This window comes from Cuculus canorus, chromosome 24 (assembly GCF_017976375.1).
Source record: "Cuculus canorus isolate bCucCan1 chromosome 24, bCucCan1.pri, whole genome shotgun sequence".
Lineage (NCBI taxonomy): Eukaryota > Metazoa > Chordata > Aves > Cuculiformes > Cuculidae > Cuculus > Cuculus canorus.
The window spans coordinates 6,835,422-6,852,406 of record NC_071424.1 but is presented as its reverse complement, the minus strand read 5'-3'; the positions used below and the strand labels follow the sequence as shown (position 1 = coordinate 6,852,406).

At 48.9% G+C, this 16,985-nt stretch overlaps 1 protein-coding gene across 12 annotated transcripts in view; it reads right to left on the bottom strand.

Annotated features, from left to right (window-relative positions):
• PPP1R12B (protein phosphatase 1 regulatory subunit 12B) overlaps positions 1-16,985 on the bottom strand; it is a 131,194-nt gene that overhangs the window by 12,857 nt on the left and 101,352 nt on the right. For 6 of the 12 annotated variants that reach the window (XM_054087981.1, XM_054087978.1, XM_054087973.1 and 3 more), the window contains 6 exons: positions 6,449-6,465; positions 5,841-5,982; positions 4,729-4,833; positions 4,418-4,471; positions 1,105-1,155; positions 720-760 (listed from right to left, as the gene is read on the bottom strand). In XM_054087981.1, the coding sequence (XP_053943956.1) occupies positions 720-760; positions 1,105-1,155; positions 4,418-4,471; positions 4,729-4,833; positions 5,841-5,982; positions 6,449-6,465 (410 nt within the window). Of the gene's footprint in view, positions 1-719; positions 788-1,104; positions 1,156-4,417; positions 4,472-4,728; positions 4,834-5,840; positions 5,983-6,448; positions 6,466-16,985 lie in introns of those variants that run through there. The other 6 variants (XM_054087974.1, XM_054087977.1, XM_054087982.1 and 3 more) reach the window with 2 other exon arrangements.

Sequence of the window (16,985 nt, the reverse complement as noted above, 5' to 3'; positions counted from 1 at the left end):
CTGTGAAAGGAAAAAGAGAGCCTTTACAGCAAGACTCCACCAAATCGTTCTGCTACTCATTGCAGTAGAAGATGCAGCACAAGCCAATGGGTCCTTTCAAAGATGTGTGCTTGGTAAGTTTATGAAGCTTCAAACAGAAACATCAACTTAGAACCTCCTCCAGGGCGGCAGAAAATGGTTTTCATCAGTGCTGGGAGAGCTCACAGCCCTCATCCAGAGTCCATGCTTCTTAAAGCAGCTTGGTCTTACCTGGGTCACACTCAAAGGGAACGAAAGCACAGGGCACAGAGCAAAGGAGGGAACGGCATTCTGTGAATTTGAGCATTACAGTATTGCGTACAACGACGTAATGCTGCACAATCAGTGTGAAGTTTTAGGTGAACCTAGGTGGCAAACCACACTGCTTCCTGCTCTGCAGTGCTCCCCTCCAGCCCCGTGCTTGCAGGGCACCCAAGCCACGGTCGGAGGAGAACCATCCTTGGAAGCAATGCCATGAGAAAGAACGCACAGGAGCAGTCGGTGGTGGATGTCCGTGACAGCAAGCCATGCTGCACATTTCATCAGGAAGCAAATTCCTTTTTGCTGCCATCTATTCCGGGCTGATTACCAACACAGCCTTCCAGTAACATGCTTTTAGGAGGGCAGCACAGAAACACAATCGCTCTGTGTCTTTTCCTGCCTAGCGTGCGTGATCTCAAAAGCCAGCTTTGTCTTCTTACCCATCCGGAGAGAACCTCAACGGCTTAACTTGGTCTGTAGACTATTCAAAGCACAGAGGATCAGCACACTGAAACTCATCGATGCCACAAAAGGTTAGTTTTGGAAAGCATTTAAGAAGAACAGCTTTCACAATTCTTGGATCAAACAGCGTAACAAATTGAACATATGGTGCAATCAGACGAATGATAAAAGGACAGTTTAGTAGTGTTTAATGGTTGGAGAACGTGGCCATTAAAGTAAGTTCTGACTGCACTAAGGAACAAGCTCAGAGGTAACGTGAGTCCCTTCCCATGTACACCTTTAATATCCTCTTCCCTTGTGACAGTCCCAAAAGACATTAATACAAAACACAACCCCCAGAAGTGTGAATAGATTACTTCCTACCTTCATCTCCTCTTCCATTTCAGAGAGCTTCCGCTCCAGGGCTCGCTTCTCCTGTTTCCAAGGAGTCACAAGAAAGATGGTCACGACTATTTAGAAGTAAACTTACAGCACATTTTATTTTAAAGAAAAATAAGAGACTCGTATTTCTGGAGGAGCATTCATTGAAAAGCACCTCAAAGCAATGCCCAGGTTACAACCACGAGCTGATCAGATGGGAGGGCAGCTGGTAAACCAGCTGGGCCTGTTTTGGCAGATCCTGAGCTCTTTTCATACCCCTTCTATGAAACACTCCCCCCTTCTTTAGTGTTTCCAGTCTTCAGGACTTTCCAATTGAATGTGATTTTAGGCTCTGTGGGCAAAGCCATGGATTGCACAGCACCCACTCATGGGGGCAAGGACAGGACTCACTGAGCCTGTCAAATCAGAATCATACAACAGGGAAGGGATCCTGGAATTCTGCTTCTCCCAGATTAATTTAGGGCTTCAAAGCTGTAAAGCTGACTGCTTTCAGTATATTTTGGAAACCAACAATTGCAGAGATAGGCTCTGGCACGTGAATACCAGCAGTGTCCTCAGTGGACAGCTAGAGCCCTCGTCTGGAGGGGAGGATCTGGGCTCTATCAATGACTTGTTCAACACAAGTGGGCTCAAACCACCCCAGGAAAGCGCAATGAGCAGGAGGAAACAACAAACATGGGTCAAGAACAGGCTTTACACTCTCTGTCCTGCTCCTGTGCCCTCTGCAAAGAAACATGAGGCCAGGAGAGTGAGAGAAACACAGTATTGGCCATGGATGATGGGTTCTGGGTCACTTGTGCACAGCACACTTCATCCAGGGACTCATCAATGCCAAATGTGTAAACCGCCCCGGAAACAGTTAATGCCATCTTCGCTGAGAAAAGTCGGGCACTTTTATTGTCTAAGAAAACAAAAGGGTTGTTGTGGCCCTAATTCAACAAAAGCAATGCAGGACATTGCCCCACCTTGGCACCATCGCATGGGTGTGAAACGGATGTGTGGTGAGCTCCCTCTGGTCGGGGATGTCTGCTCAGGGAAGTGCTCTCATCACCACACCTCTTTTTCTCCAAAGAAAAGCCCTACCCATGTCCTGACTTGCCCCAGCAGCTATGTTCAAACGACAGCGACGCCTGCATGTGTGATAACTCCACTTGGCCTGCACAGCCAGGAGTCAGGCCCACGCAGATCACTGCTTAGAGAACCTCACTCTTGGGCTTCAGATCAGTGCAGAGATGCTCAGATGCCATGGCCTGAGCACCAGCTCAGCTCCAGCAGCCTCAGTAACTTCAAAATCCAAAGCCCGGTAGCTCCATCACACCCCGGTACAGAGAGCTGATGCGCCTTGCCTTACTGTCCGAAGTGGGGAGCCTGGACATCACCTTCTCCAGACTATATCTGGCAAATCCCAAGAAGTATTTAGTCATAAAAAATTAATGTCTTTCATGGTAGGAACTGAATTTAAACACACGGTTCAACCATCCAGCAAAGCTCCTAAAAATTCAGGAGGTGAAACACTTCAGGAGGAACCTGTGCTTCAGGTGACCCTCCAACATGTAAGTGGACGCCACTGAGGAACTGGAGCCAGGCTCCAGCTTCAATTAACCACTGAGCTACATGGTGGATGAATGAGAGGTAATGGCCACCAGCTGAAGCAGGGAGGTTCTGACCAGATATAACAAAAAATAAAATCACTATGAGGGTAATTCAGAACTGGAAGAGGGGGATGCAGCTATGGAAACTCAGCACTCGGAAGTCTTCATGAAATGTTGGGACAAAGGCCTGGCTGACCTGATTAACTCTGCTGGGATGTGCTACAGGCCTCCTCGGGTCCCTTCCAAGCTGACTGCAGTCATGGGCACTTAAGGCAGAGTTTTAGCCAGACACGGCCCGTTCAGCTTAGCTCACTGCAACAAATCTGCGTGTTCAGTTGAGGAAGGAACACTCAAACATTCAGATTTCAAGTATAATGACAAGATATTATTAACTCCAGCTGGAGGCCAGTTACAAGTGGGGTTCCTCAGGGCTCGGTACTGGGTCCAGCCCTGTTCAATGTCTTTATCAATGACCTGGATGAAGGCATTGAGTGCACCCTTAGCAAGTTGGCGGATGACACTAAGTTGGGTGGAAGCATGGATCTGCTGGAGGGTAGGGAAGCTCTGCAAAGGGACCTGAACAGGCTGGACGACTGGGCTGAGGCCAACGGCATGAGGTTTAACAAGGCCAAATGCTGAGTCCTGCACTTGGGGCATAACCACCCTATGCAGTATTACAGACTAGGAGAAGTCTGGCTAGAAAGCTGCCCAGAGGAGAAGGACCTGGGGGTGTTGGTTGACAGCTGACTGAACATGAGCCAGCAGTATGCCCAGGTGGCCAAGAAGGCCAATGGCATCTTGGCTTGCATCAGAAACGGCGTGACAAGCAGGTTATTCTCCCTCTGTACTCGGCATTGGTGAGATCTCACCTCAAGTACTGTGTTCAGTTCTGGGCCCCTCATCACAAGAAGGATGTTGAGATTCTGGAGCGTGTCCAGAGAAGAACAACAAAGCTGGTGAGGGGGCTGGAGAACAAGTCTTATGAGGAGCGGCTGAGAGAGCTGGGATTGTTTAGCCTGGGGAAGAGGAGGCTGAGGGAAGACCTTACTGCTCCCTACAGCTACCTGAAAGGAGATTCTGGAGAGGAGGGATCTTGCCTTTTCTCCCAAGTGACAGGTGACAGGACAAGGGGGAATGGCCTCAAGCTCTGCCAGGGGAGGTTCAGGCTGGACATCAGGAAAAAAAAATTAATGGAAAGGGTCGTTGGGCACTGGCAGAGGCTGCCCAGGGAGGGTGTTTAAAGGACGGGTGGATGAGGTGCTGAGGGGCATGGTTTAAGGATTGATAGGAATGGTTGGACTCGATGATCCGGTGGGTCCTTTCCAAGCTGGTGATTTTATGATTCTATGACAGACTCCCAGCCAGTCGTGTGCCTTCTTCCCACCCCCACTTCCAAAACTCAGTCTTTTTTTATAAAGCTCAAGAACATTTTAAAGCATAACAGACCAGTGGTCTCTTAGTACAATACAATACATTGGTCTATAGCTTCCTACAACAAAAGAAGGGAATCAGAACTAAGCTGATTTGCAAAGAGAGCAGAAAAGTCTCAGAGGCTGAAAAGGTCAGAACACAATTATCACTGTGCACTGCTCTGTAAGGCAAGAATATAACTTATCTTTTAATTAACACTTTCCTTCATTACTGTGCCTTGCAGAGCAACACGAAGCAAAGATTGCAACTCAGAAGAAAGCAGAGACACATACCCTTTTCTCCAACTCCAGCATGCTGGACCGGTCAGAAGTTTTCTCCTGTTTCTGCTATGTAAATTAAAAATAGAAAGCTATTAAAACTGAGAGGCATTCACAGGATGCTGCACAAAGGCCTAGATAGATGCATTTGCCCAAAGCAGAAGCAGTCTTTACAGAATCACTCACTTATTTCTGTGACAATTAACAATCTTCTCTGTAGCACCTTCCCCTCCCAGAGGTAAATCCCTTCCCGTGCTGGAACACGCTCTGGCTTGCTGCGGGCCAGCGTTGAGTATCTCCAGTCTGGGAGCCAGTTTTTGCCTTACCTGGGTTGCTTTTTCCAACTTTGATTTGATGTCGGCCAACTCAAGCTGGGCTTCTTGCAGTTTTGACTTCAGCTTTTGATTTTCAGACAGGGCGCTTTCGTATAACTGAAAGGCAACAGAAGAGGTTTCTGTTAACCAGGCTGCTCTCGGGCAGCCTCGCAGACCCAGCTGTGCCGCACTGCCCCGAGCAGACGCCCTCAGCCCTGAGCAGAAGCAGCTGCAGGGTTCACTTCACTCCCCCCCACCAGGATATTGGAAGAAGGACAAACAGAACTAGGCTGGATGCTTTACTTGCATTTTCATAATTCATGTGCAGTAAGAAAACAGCTGTTCCATTTTGCAGGGTGTTTGAACACAGCCGAGAGCAAAGAGAAGGGATGTTTTTAATTTAGGCAAACCATCAAGTGTAACAAAGTACTAAGTGTGTGTGCTGGATGGGTCTGAACCCACGATGCGGTTGTGCTCACAACACAACACACCCTAGTTGCTCTTGTGCGCTTTTAGTTTGAACACAAGGAGAAAGGAGGACAATTTAGGCCGTTCTAAAATGGATTTTTTGCCTTTAATTACTTCAAAGCAGCAGAATTTCCAGCCCTTGAAGAGGAACTGGACATATTGCCTGCCTCTTCTGGACAGCCATGGTCATGAAGAAGAGCGGGGTGGTGCTTATGTGTGAGGCTTCTCAGCATCATAGTAATTTCAGAATTAAGGTTATCTTAATTTCTTTATTCTCTGTATGGTCTTTGCACTGACAGCAGCTGTGGGTGGCAGACCGTATTACAGCCTTTCAAGGATTAAGTCAGAAGTTTCAAAGATCAAATATTTGAAAAAATATTTCCTTGCTCCTTTCAAATGCCTTCCAGCATTTCTCCAGCCTGACTCTTCAACTGCCCCCCCAGATACCGGATGCTGCACGGTGTCCTTTCACCCTTGTCTTTTTGGACCCTCTGAAGGGCTGATGCATTTGAAAAAGGCCGGTGTGACTTCCAAAAGCAACGGAAAGAGGGGAAATGAAAATAAACCTTTTCTCTTCCTTTCCAAAGACTTTTAGGGCAGGATTCTGCAGCTTCTAAGATGTGTGCAGTGATGAGAATGCAATTTAAAAATCCTACTTTTTTATAGTCCCTGTTGCTCTCCTCCTCTGCTCTGAGGGCAGCCAACCGGTTCTCCCTCCGGGTGTAGGCACTGGAGCGGCTGGAGGCACGGTCGCTGTAGGAGGAGTCACTGGTGGTGGGGTTCGTAGCTGCTTCCAACCTAAAAGGAAATGAAGACCTGGCACCACGGAGCTGCTGGTGCTTTGGCACAGGCAGAGTCAGCCCACCTGGCTGGGCCTCGAGTCCCCTTCAGCCCAGCAGGGCATCGTGGCTGCTGGCTGGGCACCCACCACCCCTCACAACTGGAAACAACCCAGCGGGTATCAGCCAAACCCCAATGGGCAGGAATTTCCCATGGACCTCTCATCTTCATGGTGGGAATGAGCTCCATAGGGCATAGAGGGTTTTCTTCCTCTGTAGTGTAGCTGTTCAATAATTTGGGGAGCAAAGGATGAAAGCAAACTGGCGCAACAGCCGAGCTAAGGTGAGAGCCACACGGCCACTACCAGCTTCAGCTGATGTTGGTGTGAAGCACCAGGAACCCCCAAAGCCATGCAAAACAGGCTGTCACGAAACATTAAATAGGAAAGAACAGAATGAAATAATAGATAGAATAAAAATCTTACCTGGAAAGTCTTTCATGCTGATGGAAAAAAAAGAGAAAGAGAAAGGGAATTAATAACACAGAGAATGAAAAGTTCAGTTCAAGAACTGCAGAGCTACCAGTTTCCTGCCGGCCGAGCTCAGAATGAGCTGAACCACGCTGCTTCCCATGCCCAAACTGGGAACCACCGATCCCCGCCTGAATCTTCTCAACTGCTTCAGCTTCTCTGAAGTATTTCAGATTTCATTTCTTTTGCTAACCGAAAAACCACTGAACCTTGCTCCTCAGATCCTGGTTTCTAGAATTGAAATCCACTCCTTTGAACCAAAACTAATCTATTGTTTCCCTTTTAAAATAAAATCATTCTTCCTGACTTTGATCCCTGCCCTGTGCACGACAGGCGTGAGAAGGATTAACAGACTGTGATACGCAGAGCTAGCTGCGTGCTTGTGCTAAACTCGAGGGAATCACACACAGTGCTTTTCCTCCACGGGCAAGAACCTTCCCTGTGAAGGAAAGCTTCACTGTGGCAAGGAGAGAGAAAACAGAAGCTCATGAGGGAGGGAGAGGAGCCTGACCGCAGCCAAAAGGGTGGGTGTGTTGGCTGAAGCATGGGTTAGGTTCTTATTTTGCCATTAACACCCAAATCTCCGCGATGCCATCCTCAAAGCTGCCTTGAGCGTAAACCCCTGGTGCGTATACACCAGCGATGGTCTGGGCCAACTGATGCCCGGAGAAGGTTGCAGGAAAGTTTTAAACCACCAGGTTTAATTAAGTTTTCTGAATTGGACAGTTTTTTCCTACACTTACAGAGCATCAGTGTAACGGCACAGGCGCCTGCAGGATGCACTGCACCAACCCGCCACCTCCTTCTCCGCAGGGTTTCTCTTTGGCTGGCAGACATTTACTTAAATTTAAGGTGCAATCAAACTCTTTTTCAGTCCCTTGAACTGGAAATTGTGCCTGATATTCCCCTGCTTGCTTTATTAGCAGTGTCAAGTCTCTGAGTGAACACGACCACCTGCAGACACTACCAGTTGTCTCCCCACATCCTTTTAATAAGTACAGGAGTCAACACAAGAAGGACATTACAGAGAAGATGAGGGCCAGGCTTTCAGTGCCCAGGCCTGCCTGTGTTGGAGCCGGCGCTGCCTGGACACACCACTAAATCCAGCGCTGAGCGCCCTGGGGGACAGATTTGCTGCCCCGTGTTTGAAGACTTCTGAGCTCCTGCTCTTGCCTGGCCCTGAAACGCTGCCGGATTCCTGGTCCCTGGGAGCACACACCAGCGGGAACTGTGGTGAGTGACCCCACTACGGGGAGGAGGGCAGACGAGCATCCTTTGCTCAAAGCCAGAGGACCACAAGGCACCCCAGAGCACAGGGACTGTGCCAGCCCGCCCGCAGCGCTGCCCTCCGCTTGTTGGGACACAGGGACCCCATTTTTGTCTCTTTTTTTTTTCCTCCAAAGAAGCAGATGATTTTCACAGGCAGAGAGCAGGAATGGCTTCTGCAAAGGAGGGGTGGGAGAAGAAAGGAATAATTTTAAACATAGCTGGTGGGAACAGCAAAGGGGAAACAAACCCATGTTTATTGTATTAAAAGCCTTCTTGTGGTGGACACTGAGAAGAATTGTTTCAGGTTGTGATTGTTTCTGTGTCCCTAACGAGAAGAGAGGTGCTAGATCGTGCCCCTGTGCTTGGCCTTGGTGAGGCCGCACCTCGAATCCTGGGTTCAGTTTGGGCTCCTCTCTCCAAGAAGGACATTGAAGTTCTGGAGCGCATTCAGAGAAGGGAACGGAGCTGAGGAAAGGTCTGCAGCCCAGAGGTTCTGGGAGCGGCTCGGGGCCCTGGGGCCGGTCAGTCTGGAGAAGAGGAGGCTGAGGGGAGACCTCATCGCTTTCTGCAATTCCCAGAAAGGAGGTTGTAGTGGGGTGGGTGCTGGGCTCTTCTCCCAAGTGACAAATGATAGGATGAGAGGAAATGACCTTGAGTTGCACCAGGGGAGGTTTAGGTTGGATATCAGGAACAATTTCTTCCCTGACAGAGGCTGCCCAGGGGATCCCTGGAGGGGTTCAAAACCCATGTGGCCGTGGCTCTTCAGGACATGGTTTAGTGGGCATGGTGGGGTTGGGCTGATAGATGGACTGGATGAGCTCAAAGGTCTTTTCCAATCCCAATGATTCCATGATTCTACAACCCAGCAGCTTTGTTCCTGCTGCTGCAGGAAGGATTGGAGCAGAGCAAACAGGCAGCAACTCACTCGCCTGCATCTGCCACCCGGCACGCAGCAGCTCCGGGGCTGCTCTAGCTGAAAGCTGGATATTGCTTAGTGCTCAGTGATTTCTCCTCCTGCAGTTTTACCTCCTTTCAGGCTCATTTAAAGTGCATCTCACCATAAAATGACTGAAGAGTCTGGCAGAAACAGCACGGAGCTACGGGGAATCCCTGTGTTTGCAGCGGTTGGGAAAGGCGGTGTCTCTCCCCTTCCCTTCCATTTTGGGCGCAGCTCTGTGTTGTGTTTTGAGACAAAGATGCGCTCTGCTCCACGCTGCAGCAGCCGCACCTCGAGTACTGAGGGCAGTTCTGGGCACTATAGGATAAAAATGACCTAAAGCTAATGGAGAGAGCGTGGAGTTGGTGAAGGGTTTAGAGAAGTCGGATGACGAGTGGCTGAAGTCACTTGGTCTGTTCAGGCTGCAGAAGAGGAGATGGAGGGAAGACCTCATCGTGCTCTGCAGCTTCCTCACAAGGGAACGAGGAGGAGCAGGTTCTGAGCTCTTCTCGCTGGTGACCAATGACGGGACCCAAGGGAATGGCAGGAAGATGTTCCAGGGAAGGGTCAGGTTGGACATGAGGAGAAGGTTCTTCCCCCAAGGGTGGTGGAGCACTGGAACAGCTCACCAGGGAAGCAGGCATGGCCCCGAAGCCGGCAATATTGCAGAAACATTTGGCCAATGCCCTCAGCCCCACAGTGTGAATGTTGGGGTGTCCTGTGCAGGGACGGGTTGGACTCGATGATCCTTGGAGGTCCCATCCAATTCAGGACATCGTAGGATTCTATGATGATGATAATGAAGTTTGAGAGGAACCGGATAAATGCTGAGGTCTGGAAAACAGAGCTTGAACGTGAGGTTACAGCAGCTCTTGGAAAGCCCCTGCCTTAATGAAAGGTGCGGAACAGTCTTCCTCAGTGGATCAGCTTTAAGAGAAGGAGGGAAGATGTATTTATTTTGTTTTAAACCCATTTCTGGCTCAATATTTCTTGAATTTTGCACAAAGGCCAGTGTTTGTGCTGATGTTTCAAGGAGCAGCTTATTCAGGCAAGGTTTTTGGGGGGCTCTTTTTGGTTTTTTTTGGTGTTTTTTTTTAATTAATGACAAAGGAGGGGAAAAAATCCTAAATAAAATATAAAGTTCCACTTCACACCTTCAAACAAAGGCTTCAGCTAAAAGAGGGGACATGGAAAGCAGCAGTTCCTAGCACAAAGAGAGGCTCTGAAGCCCAAGGAAGCATGTCTACTACAATCTCGTAGCCCTGGCAGAAGGCTGTGCCGTGCAGGAGGCATCGGAGAGGGGCAGCATGAGGCCTGCGTGCAGGCACTGGACCGCTGAGATGTCCCCGCTGTTTGCTCAAAGACACACAACCACTTTCAGAGGCCAACACATTGGAGACATTTTCAGCAGAAAACATCTACTTTCCAGCTCAGTTCTGTCCTGCTTTTGACCATAGCATCCTTGGAAACCATTGCCACGTGCTTCCAGCTGCACCTGCACCACCAGCTCCTCCATTCGCTGCCCATTCTTGTACAACCACCACAGAACACCCATTTCACCTCCTGCAGCGTTAGCTGGTTCTAAGCGTGTAAGGGGTGAGGAAGGTTGTACCTACTCAGAGATGCTGTCCCACCACTGGAAACTCTGAGGTCAGAGTCAGAAAGTGAAGGACAAAAACTCTCCCTTCATTAATCAACAGGCTGCCCAGAGCAGTGGTGGTTGCCCCAACACTGGAGGCGTTCAAGGCCAGGTTAGATGGGGCGTGGAGCAACCTGACCCGCGGGTGGGGAACTGGATGGGCTTTGAAGTCCCTTCCAACCCAAACCATTCCAGGATTCTGTGATTTATTCCTGGAAAGAGAAGTTGAGGTTAAACAGAGGGAAACACAAGCTGAGGCACCAAATGTGCCCGTACTGGCTAAGCTGAAGCAAGAGAGGGCTTTCCCTTCCTGACTTTGCCATGAACTGTGCAACCTGCCAGTGCTAAAGGGGGGATGCTGAGAAATCGCTGCATCAACTCTGCACATCCACTGGGTTATTTTTTTTTCTTCTTCCCTTGGCAAACGTAGAACAGTTTTGCCCAGACTCCTTCATTTCCTTTGGGATCAAAAGTTTGACTAGAAACATTTAACAGCCAGGGAAGCACTGAGTTGTGAAATTATCCTTCCTGCAAACTAAACAGGGTCACAATCGCTGCAGGGTTCAGGGCGGGAGGAGGAGGACCCCAGGGAGAAGCGAGGCACTGGAGGCGACTGTCCTGATTCAGAAACCAGCACGGCAGCCAGTGCGGCGCCGAGCCCCCGGCACTCCGGCACCCAGACACCCAAGGGGAGGACTTCTAAAGGGAGACTTAAAAGCACGGAGCTTTTGCACGTGTGCTTGCTGGCTGCTGGTAACGCTTAGCTCTCACTTGAGAGATCCCTTCACCCTTCCTCCCATCCATCTCACGGTGGGCAACACATCCAGTTGGTGCTGGGGGAGATGGAGCAAAGGGGCTCGGCCAGCCCTCCCGGACAAGGTTGGAGATGATTCAACCCAGGCAGGCTGGCAAAACACAGGCCATCTGAGATGAGACCTGAGAAAAACCGCAAAGGGCATCACCCCACCCTGCTGGTCCTGCACAAGCCGCTTCCTTCTGGCCCCCCAGTTCTCCCAGTGCCAAGTCCCAAGGGAAGGGCACAGCTGGGTCCTGGCTGTGGCTTTACTTGCCCGGACCGACGGAATGCTGCCCGGCACTGGAATGACGTATGGTCTTGATTTTAGAACTGTGTTTGGACTGTGGAGGGCAGGAGGCTTCCCTTAAAAGCTCAGATACTTTTACAGCTGTTGGGAGTTCAGTAAAGTATAATTAAACCCAAATTTCTTGTGGCAGGTTTAGATAAAATGCAGCCCTGAAATGTGGTGCCAAAAGGGGGATCGGCCGCTGCTCTTGCCAAGTCAGAAATTGGCCTAATTGCTTCCAATCGCATTCTCCTGCGGCCGGGATCTGATCCAGCAAAGCAGAGAAAAAATCTTCTATTTACATTTAAAAAAAAAAAGAAAATAGATACTTTGGGAACATTTTATGCTTCTTTATCTCTAACTGGCCAACCCCAGTAAAATGCGCACTATTTTAAGACAGTTCTCAAGGAATTTGTTCTGCTGTGTTTTGTCTCAGAGATCCTGATGGACGCTTACGACTAAATAACCTCCATGTACCCAGACCCCCCAGCCCAGCTCCAGCCCTGCCGCCCTCCCTTTTCTTTAGCAAGAGGGGAAGTTTGAGGAACCTCTTCTGCTCGCTAATATCCTCCTGAAGAGTCCTGTTCAGTTTAGAAATTAAACACAGAACAAAGCCAGCTGCTTTGGGGGCCACTGCTTTCCCTCTGACATGCCAAAGCCACCACGTTCCTGCAGTCTCACAGCTCTACACCTCCACCAGTTTCTGCCCTGGCTCGGCTGATGCTCAGCAGCCGTAGGAAGGACAACCTCTCTGCTGTGTTTTGTTGCTGCAGGTAGAAGTTTTCCCGGAGCCGGCAGAGCAAGAGCTGAGCCGGATGGAGGAGAAGTGATGAGGAAGGCTGCCCAGCCCTCAGCCCCATCCCTGCCGGGTACAACCCCGATTGGCGTTCCCCTCAAGTTGCATTTTTCTTTCAAGTCAGGTAGCGTTGGGGTCAGGTTTTGTTTTCCAGTGGGTGCAGAGCAAGGAAAAGGTCTGGCTGAACTTTGCTTTTGATGCAGATTTGGAGATCATTGCCTCCGGAAGAAGGCTGCTCTGCTACCCTGGGAGCTGGGGTGTGCTACAGTGTCCCAACGTGATGGATAGCACTGCCTTCCAACTCCAGTTTGCATTTGTGCAAATGCAAGGATTACAAAATCCCACTGATATGATTAATAATCCAGTGTAGCCAAACCACCTCCACGTAACCTCCAGCTCCTCAAAGCCTGAGGCAAAATGTTTTCACAAACTATAAATCAATAAACTTTGCTTAATAAAAACTGCTGTTATTGAAGCATAATATTAAAAGCTCCTCCAAGATGGAATAGTGGCTCTGGCGGCTGCTGGAACAGAACATTTTCAGTATGGCTAGCACGGATTGAATCAGAAACAAATACCATATCTGGAAGGGGCTGACGACTGCACCTCCTGCCATCCCAAACACATCCAAACATTCCACACTCGTACGCTGTCTTGCGCGATCGCCAGCCCGTGCCTCAGTTTCCCTCTCCTTGCACGTGGCCTGCTGGCTCTGTGGCAGCTATAGTTTGTTCCTGCTGTCTCACGGGGATAAAACTCGCCATGTAAACATCAAACTGGGTCTATTTCAATTTAGTGAAGTTCACAGTTCAGAAACCCACGGTCTTTGCTCTTGTTTTTTTCCTTCTTTTCTAAAGGATCAAATTTTATTGGTGAAAAATTTAATTTTGCAAAGCAATGTGATCTTAGACATAACTCTCCAGACACAGGAAAATAAAAGCTGAATGGCCAAGGGACACAAGAAGAGAAGACGTCTGCTTCTAAATTTCTTCCATATGAGAGTGGTCCAGGTCTGTAGGCAAGGATATCTTCCTCGCCCCCTCAAATGCTCTAGCGGGATGATTTTGGGCGTTATCATAGACTTATGGAATGGTTTGGGTTGGAAGGGACCTTAAAGCCCTTCCAATTCCAACCCCTTGCCATGGGCAGGGACACCTCCCACTGGATCAGGAGCTCCAAGCCCCATCCAACCTGGCCTTGAACACCTCCAGGGATGGGGCAGCCACCACTGCTCTGGGCAACCTGGGCCAGGGCCTCCCCATCCTCACAGGAGAACATTTCTGCCCAAGATTTCATCTCAGTCTCTCCTCTTTCATGTGAAAACCATTCCCCTTGTCCTTGGAAGGGGGAATATATAGATGAGATAATAGGAAGAAATTCTGTGATTCTACCTCTGATCAAGAATAGCTATTTAAACACCTATTTGGCCACTATGTAGGATTCCAGCCGCCTAAAGCCAACTTTCCAGTGTGAATCATGCTCCACAATGTGGCAAACACGTCGTCCAGCTCGCAGCCACGCAGCATCCCTGGGACGGCTGCTGGGGCACAGGCAGCGTCTGCATGGAAAAGCCATCAGGGCTGGTCTTGGGGCACTGACCTGCCTGCATCACGTGAAGAACCTTGTGCTGTTAGAATTTAGGTAGTTTCTAGTGTCTCCCTCTCTCCCTTCACTTGTTCACTCTAAAATAGCCCCTGATCAGGTGCCAGTCTGTGATCTGGACCTGGAGCTGCTCTCATCTACTTGAGGACCTCTACTCCAAAGCTCTTACTCCTACTGAACTGCAATAGGAACCTCAGCAACTTGGAGTCGTTAAAAAGAATTTACAATTCATTGTAAAAAAAAAAAATACAAACCCAAACAAGAAATAAAACCCAAATCAAACCCAACTTGATGATGCACCAGGATTCATATGCTTTTCTTTGACCACCAGTTGTGGCTCCGGTGCATTAGGCACTATCTCTTTTAGTGGAAGTCTGCAAAGCACAAGAAGTCTCTGTTGGGAACAGCGTAGGTACGGCTCCTGGGAAAATCAGCAGACTGAGCTCTGAGACTCTCCCAGCCCTGTTTTCTAGAGGTTTGTAGTTGGTTTATGAAAACCAAAACCATAATGGGCTCTTGCAACTGAAGTAAACATTGGTTTCCAGCTCAGTGGTTTGAAGTGGTTTGCTGCCTACAGATTTTCCACCCACTCTGCCCATCACTTCCCATGGCTGATCATTCCCACCCCACAGGGCCACGTTGTCTCAGCTCTGCCAACATGCTTGGTTGTGTGGCTGCACCGTGAGACAACTGAAATTAAAAATAACCATCCTCTTTCTCCATCCCTCCTGTCCTGGACGATTCCCTGGTCTGGTGTAACCTCCAGTTGCCGTCTGACCCTCTGGCCTCCCTGCCCCGCAATGGGCAATAGCCAGGAAAGCTGAGCCATCACAAGTGACACCTTGCTGGCTGCTTAACCAGCTTCTCCCATGGCACCCATCGCTGACCAGGCGGCAGAGGGTCATCATGGGAATTTTAAATGAGGTTGTAGAGTTACATCATGTGCCTCTTTCTGAATCATCCATGACATGGATCTGTTGGAGCGAGTCCAGAGGAGGCCACGGAGATGATCCAAGGGCTGAAGCACCTCATGTATCAAGGACAGGCTGAGAGAGCTGGGGTTGTTCAGTCAAAAGAAAAGAAGGCTCCAGGAAGACCTCAGAGCAGCTTCCAGTACCGAAAGGGGCTCCAGGAAAGCTGGGGAGGGGCTCTTCATGAGGGAGTGAAGGGACAGGATGAGGGGGAATGTTTTTCACCTGAAAAAGGGGAGAGTGGGATGAGATCTTAGGGAGTAATGTTCTCCTGAGAGGGTGGGGAGGCCCTGGCCCAGGTTGCCCAGAGCAGTGGTGGCTGCCACATCCCTGGAGGGGTTCAAGGCCAGGTTGGATGGGGCTTCAAGCCCCTGATCCAGTGGGAAGTGATTGAAGTTCCCAACATGCTTCCAGATATGGACATTTACAGTAGAAAACTCAAAAAACCCAAAGAACAAACAGAACCCAGAAGGATTTTGTACTGATACCATCTAAAGAACACAATGTTTGAGAAATAACCAGTGATAAACAAATCAGGGCACTGGAGAACACAGACTGAGGTTAATTCCCTGAAGTTCAAGTTTCAGCATCCCACATCTTTGTTGGCTAATGGGAGCAGAGCGATAATTTTCGCAAACACTGTGTAACAAGTCAGCAATCCAGAAATCTGATAGAAAATGCCACCAGACAACTTATTTGACCCCATTTCAATGCATGCAGCACCATTTTTATCACAGCTCGAATGAGTCCAAGCCACTAGATAAAACCCCAGGAAGATAAAGTTTCCTGGAGAATCGTTCTCAGAACACTCTCTGTTCTCTCAAGCCAAGTGATTCATCCAAGTCTACCTAAGGTGAGCATAAACCTGTCACCATGAACACCTGAAACGGCATTAAGGCTGTTGCAAAAGCACTCAGGGAGTGAAAACTGACTGTCAGACACATTTATATTCCAAACTCCATGAAGGCTGTAATGATCGGGCATTTCTACCAACCTCTCAACACTTCTGGACATCTCTCTCTGATTAAAAGAAGTCTGGTTTGGTCACATTAGCAGATCAATAAGAATTTATACCGTTATTTATGTATGAATACCCAACCCATGCTGATTTTATTTTTGTGCCCAGTCCCTGCAGCTCAGAGGGCCAACAGGTATGTGCATTTGCTTTTCTTTCCTTTAAGATTTGCTTTGGATTCTAGCCGTTGCTTTCTGCACTCGACTGTTACTATCAAGTGACTTGGTGAAAACATACAGCCAGTCCAGCTGATGCTCTTGCACCCCGTGTTCCTCTTAGTGTGACTTTCAGCCATTCCACTGAAAGGAAGAATAAAACCCATCCGTACGGACCAGGGAGCGTATGTAAAACTTTATTGCTGGACCCTGACTGACAAAAAGCCTGGTTGGAAAGCTCAAAGAATAAGAGATGAAGGTGGCTCAGTGAGGAAGCAATCAAACAGCAGAAGGAAAATGCCTCATAGTGAAACTGTGAATGTGGCCAGAACAGCGAGAATTATGTAGAGCTTCTCAAGGAGCAAGTAAAGACCAGTGAGCGCCGGCAGCCAGCGGGTGCAGCCACCAGTGAGGATGGGGGTTTAAGTTGTGATGGTCTTTATTTACGGCACAAAATATAGGAGGACAAGCCAAGAAGGAGCTGTCTGTGAAAGAGAGGAAGGCTGGCGGACACAGAAGTGGGAAACAACTGGAAAGGTGTAATTACAGTCGGTGCAGTAAGTTGGGACTGTGTGTTCTCCTTAGCTTTAATTCTCCTTCCTGACCAACATCCAACAGAGAAACACAAGGTTTATGAAGCACCATGAAGAACAGGTGGATGAGCCGAAACACAAATTACAGGGCACTTCCTATGAGAAAACAACTGGCCCAGCACAAATGGGATTAAAAATAAAATAAAATAGAATCACAAAATTGTTAAGGTTGGAGAAGACCTCTAAGCTCCTCCACTCCAACCATCAGCCCAACCCCACCGTGCCCACTAAACCATGCTCTGAAGTGCCACAGCTGCATGTTTTTTGAAGCCCTCCAGGGATGGAGAATCCACCACTTTCCTGGGCAGCCTCTGCCAGGGCTTCACCACTCTGTCAGGGAAGAAATTTTTCCAAATAAGCAATCTAAACCTCCTCTGGAGCAACTTGAGGCCATTTCCTCTTGTCCTATCACTTGTTACTTGGGAGAAGAGAC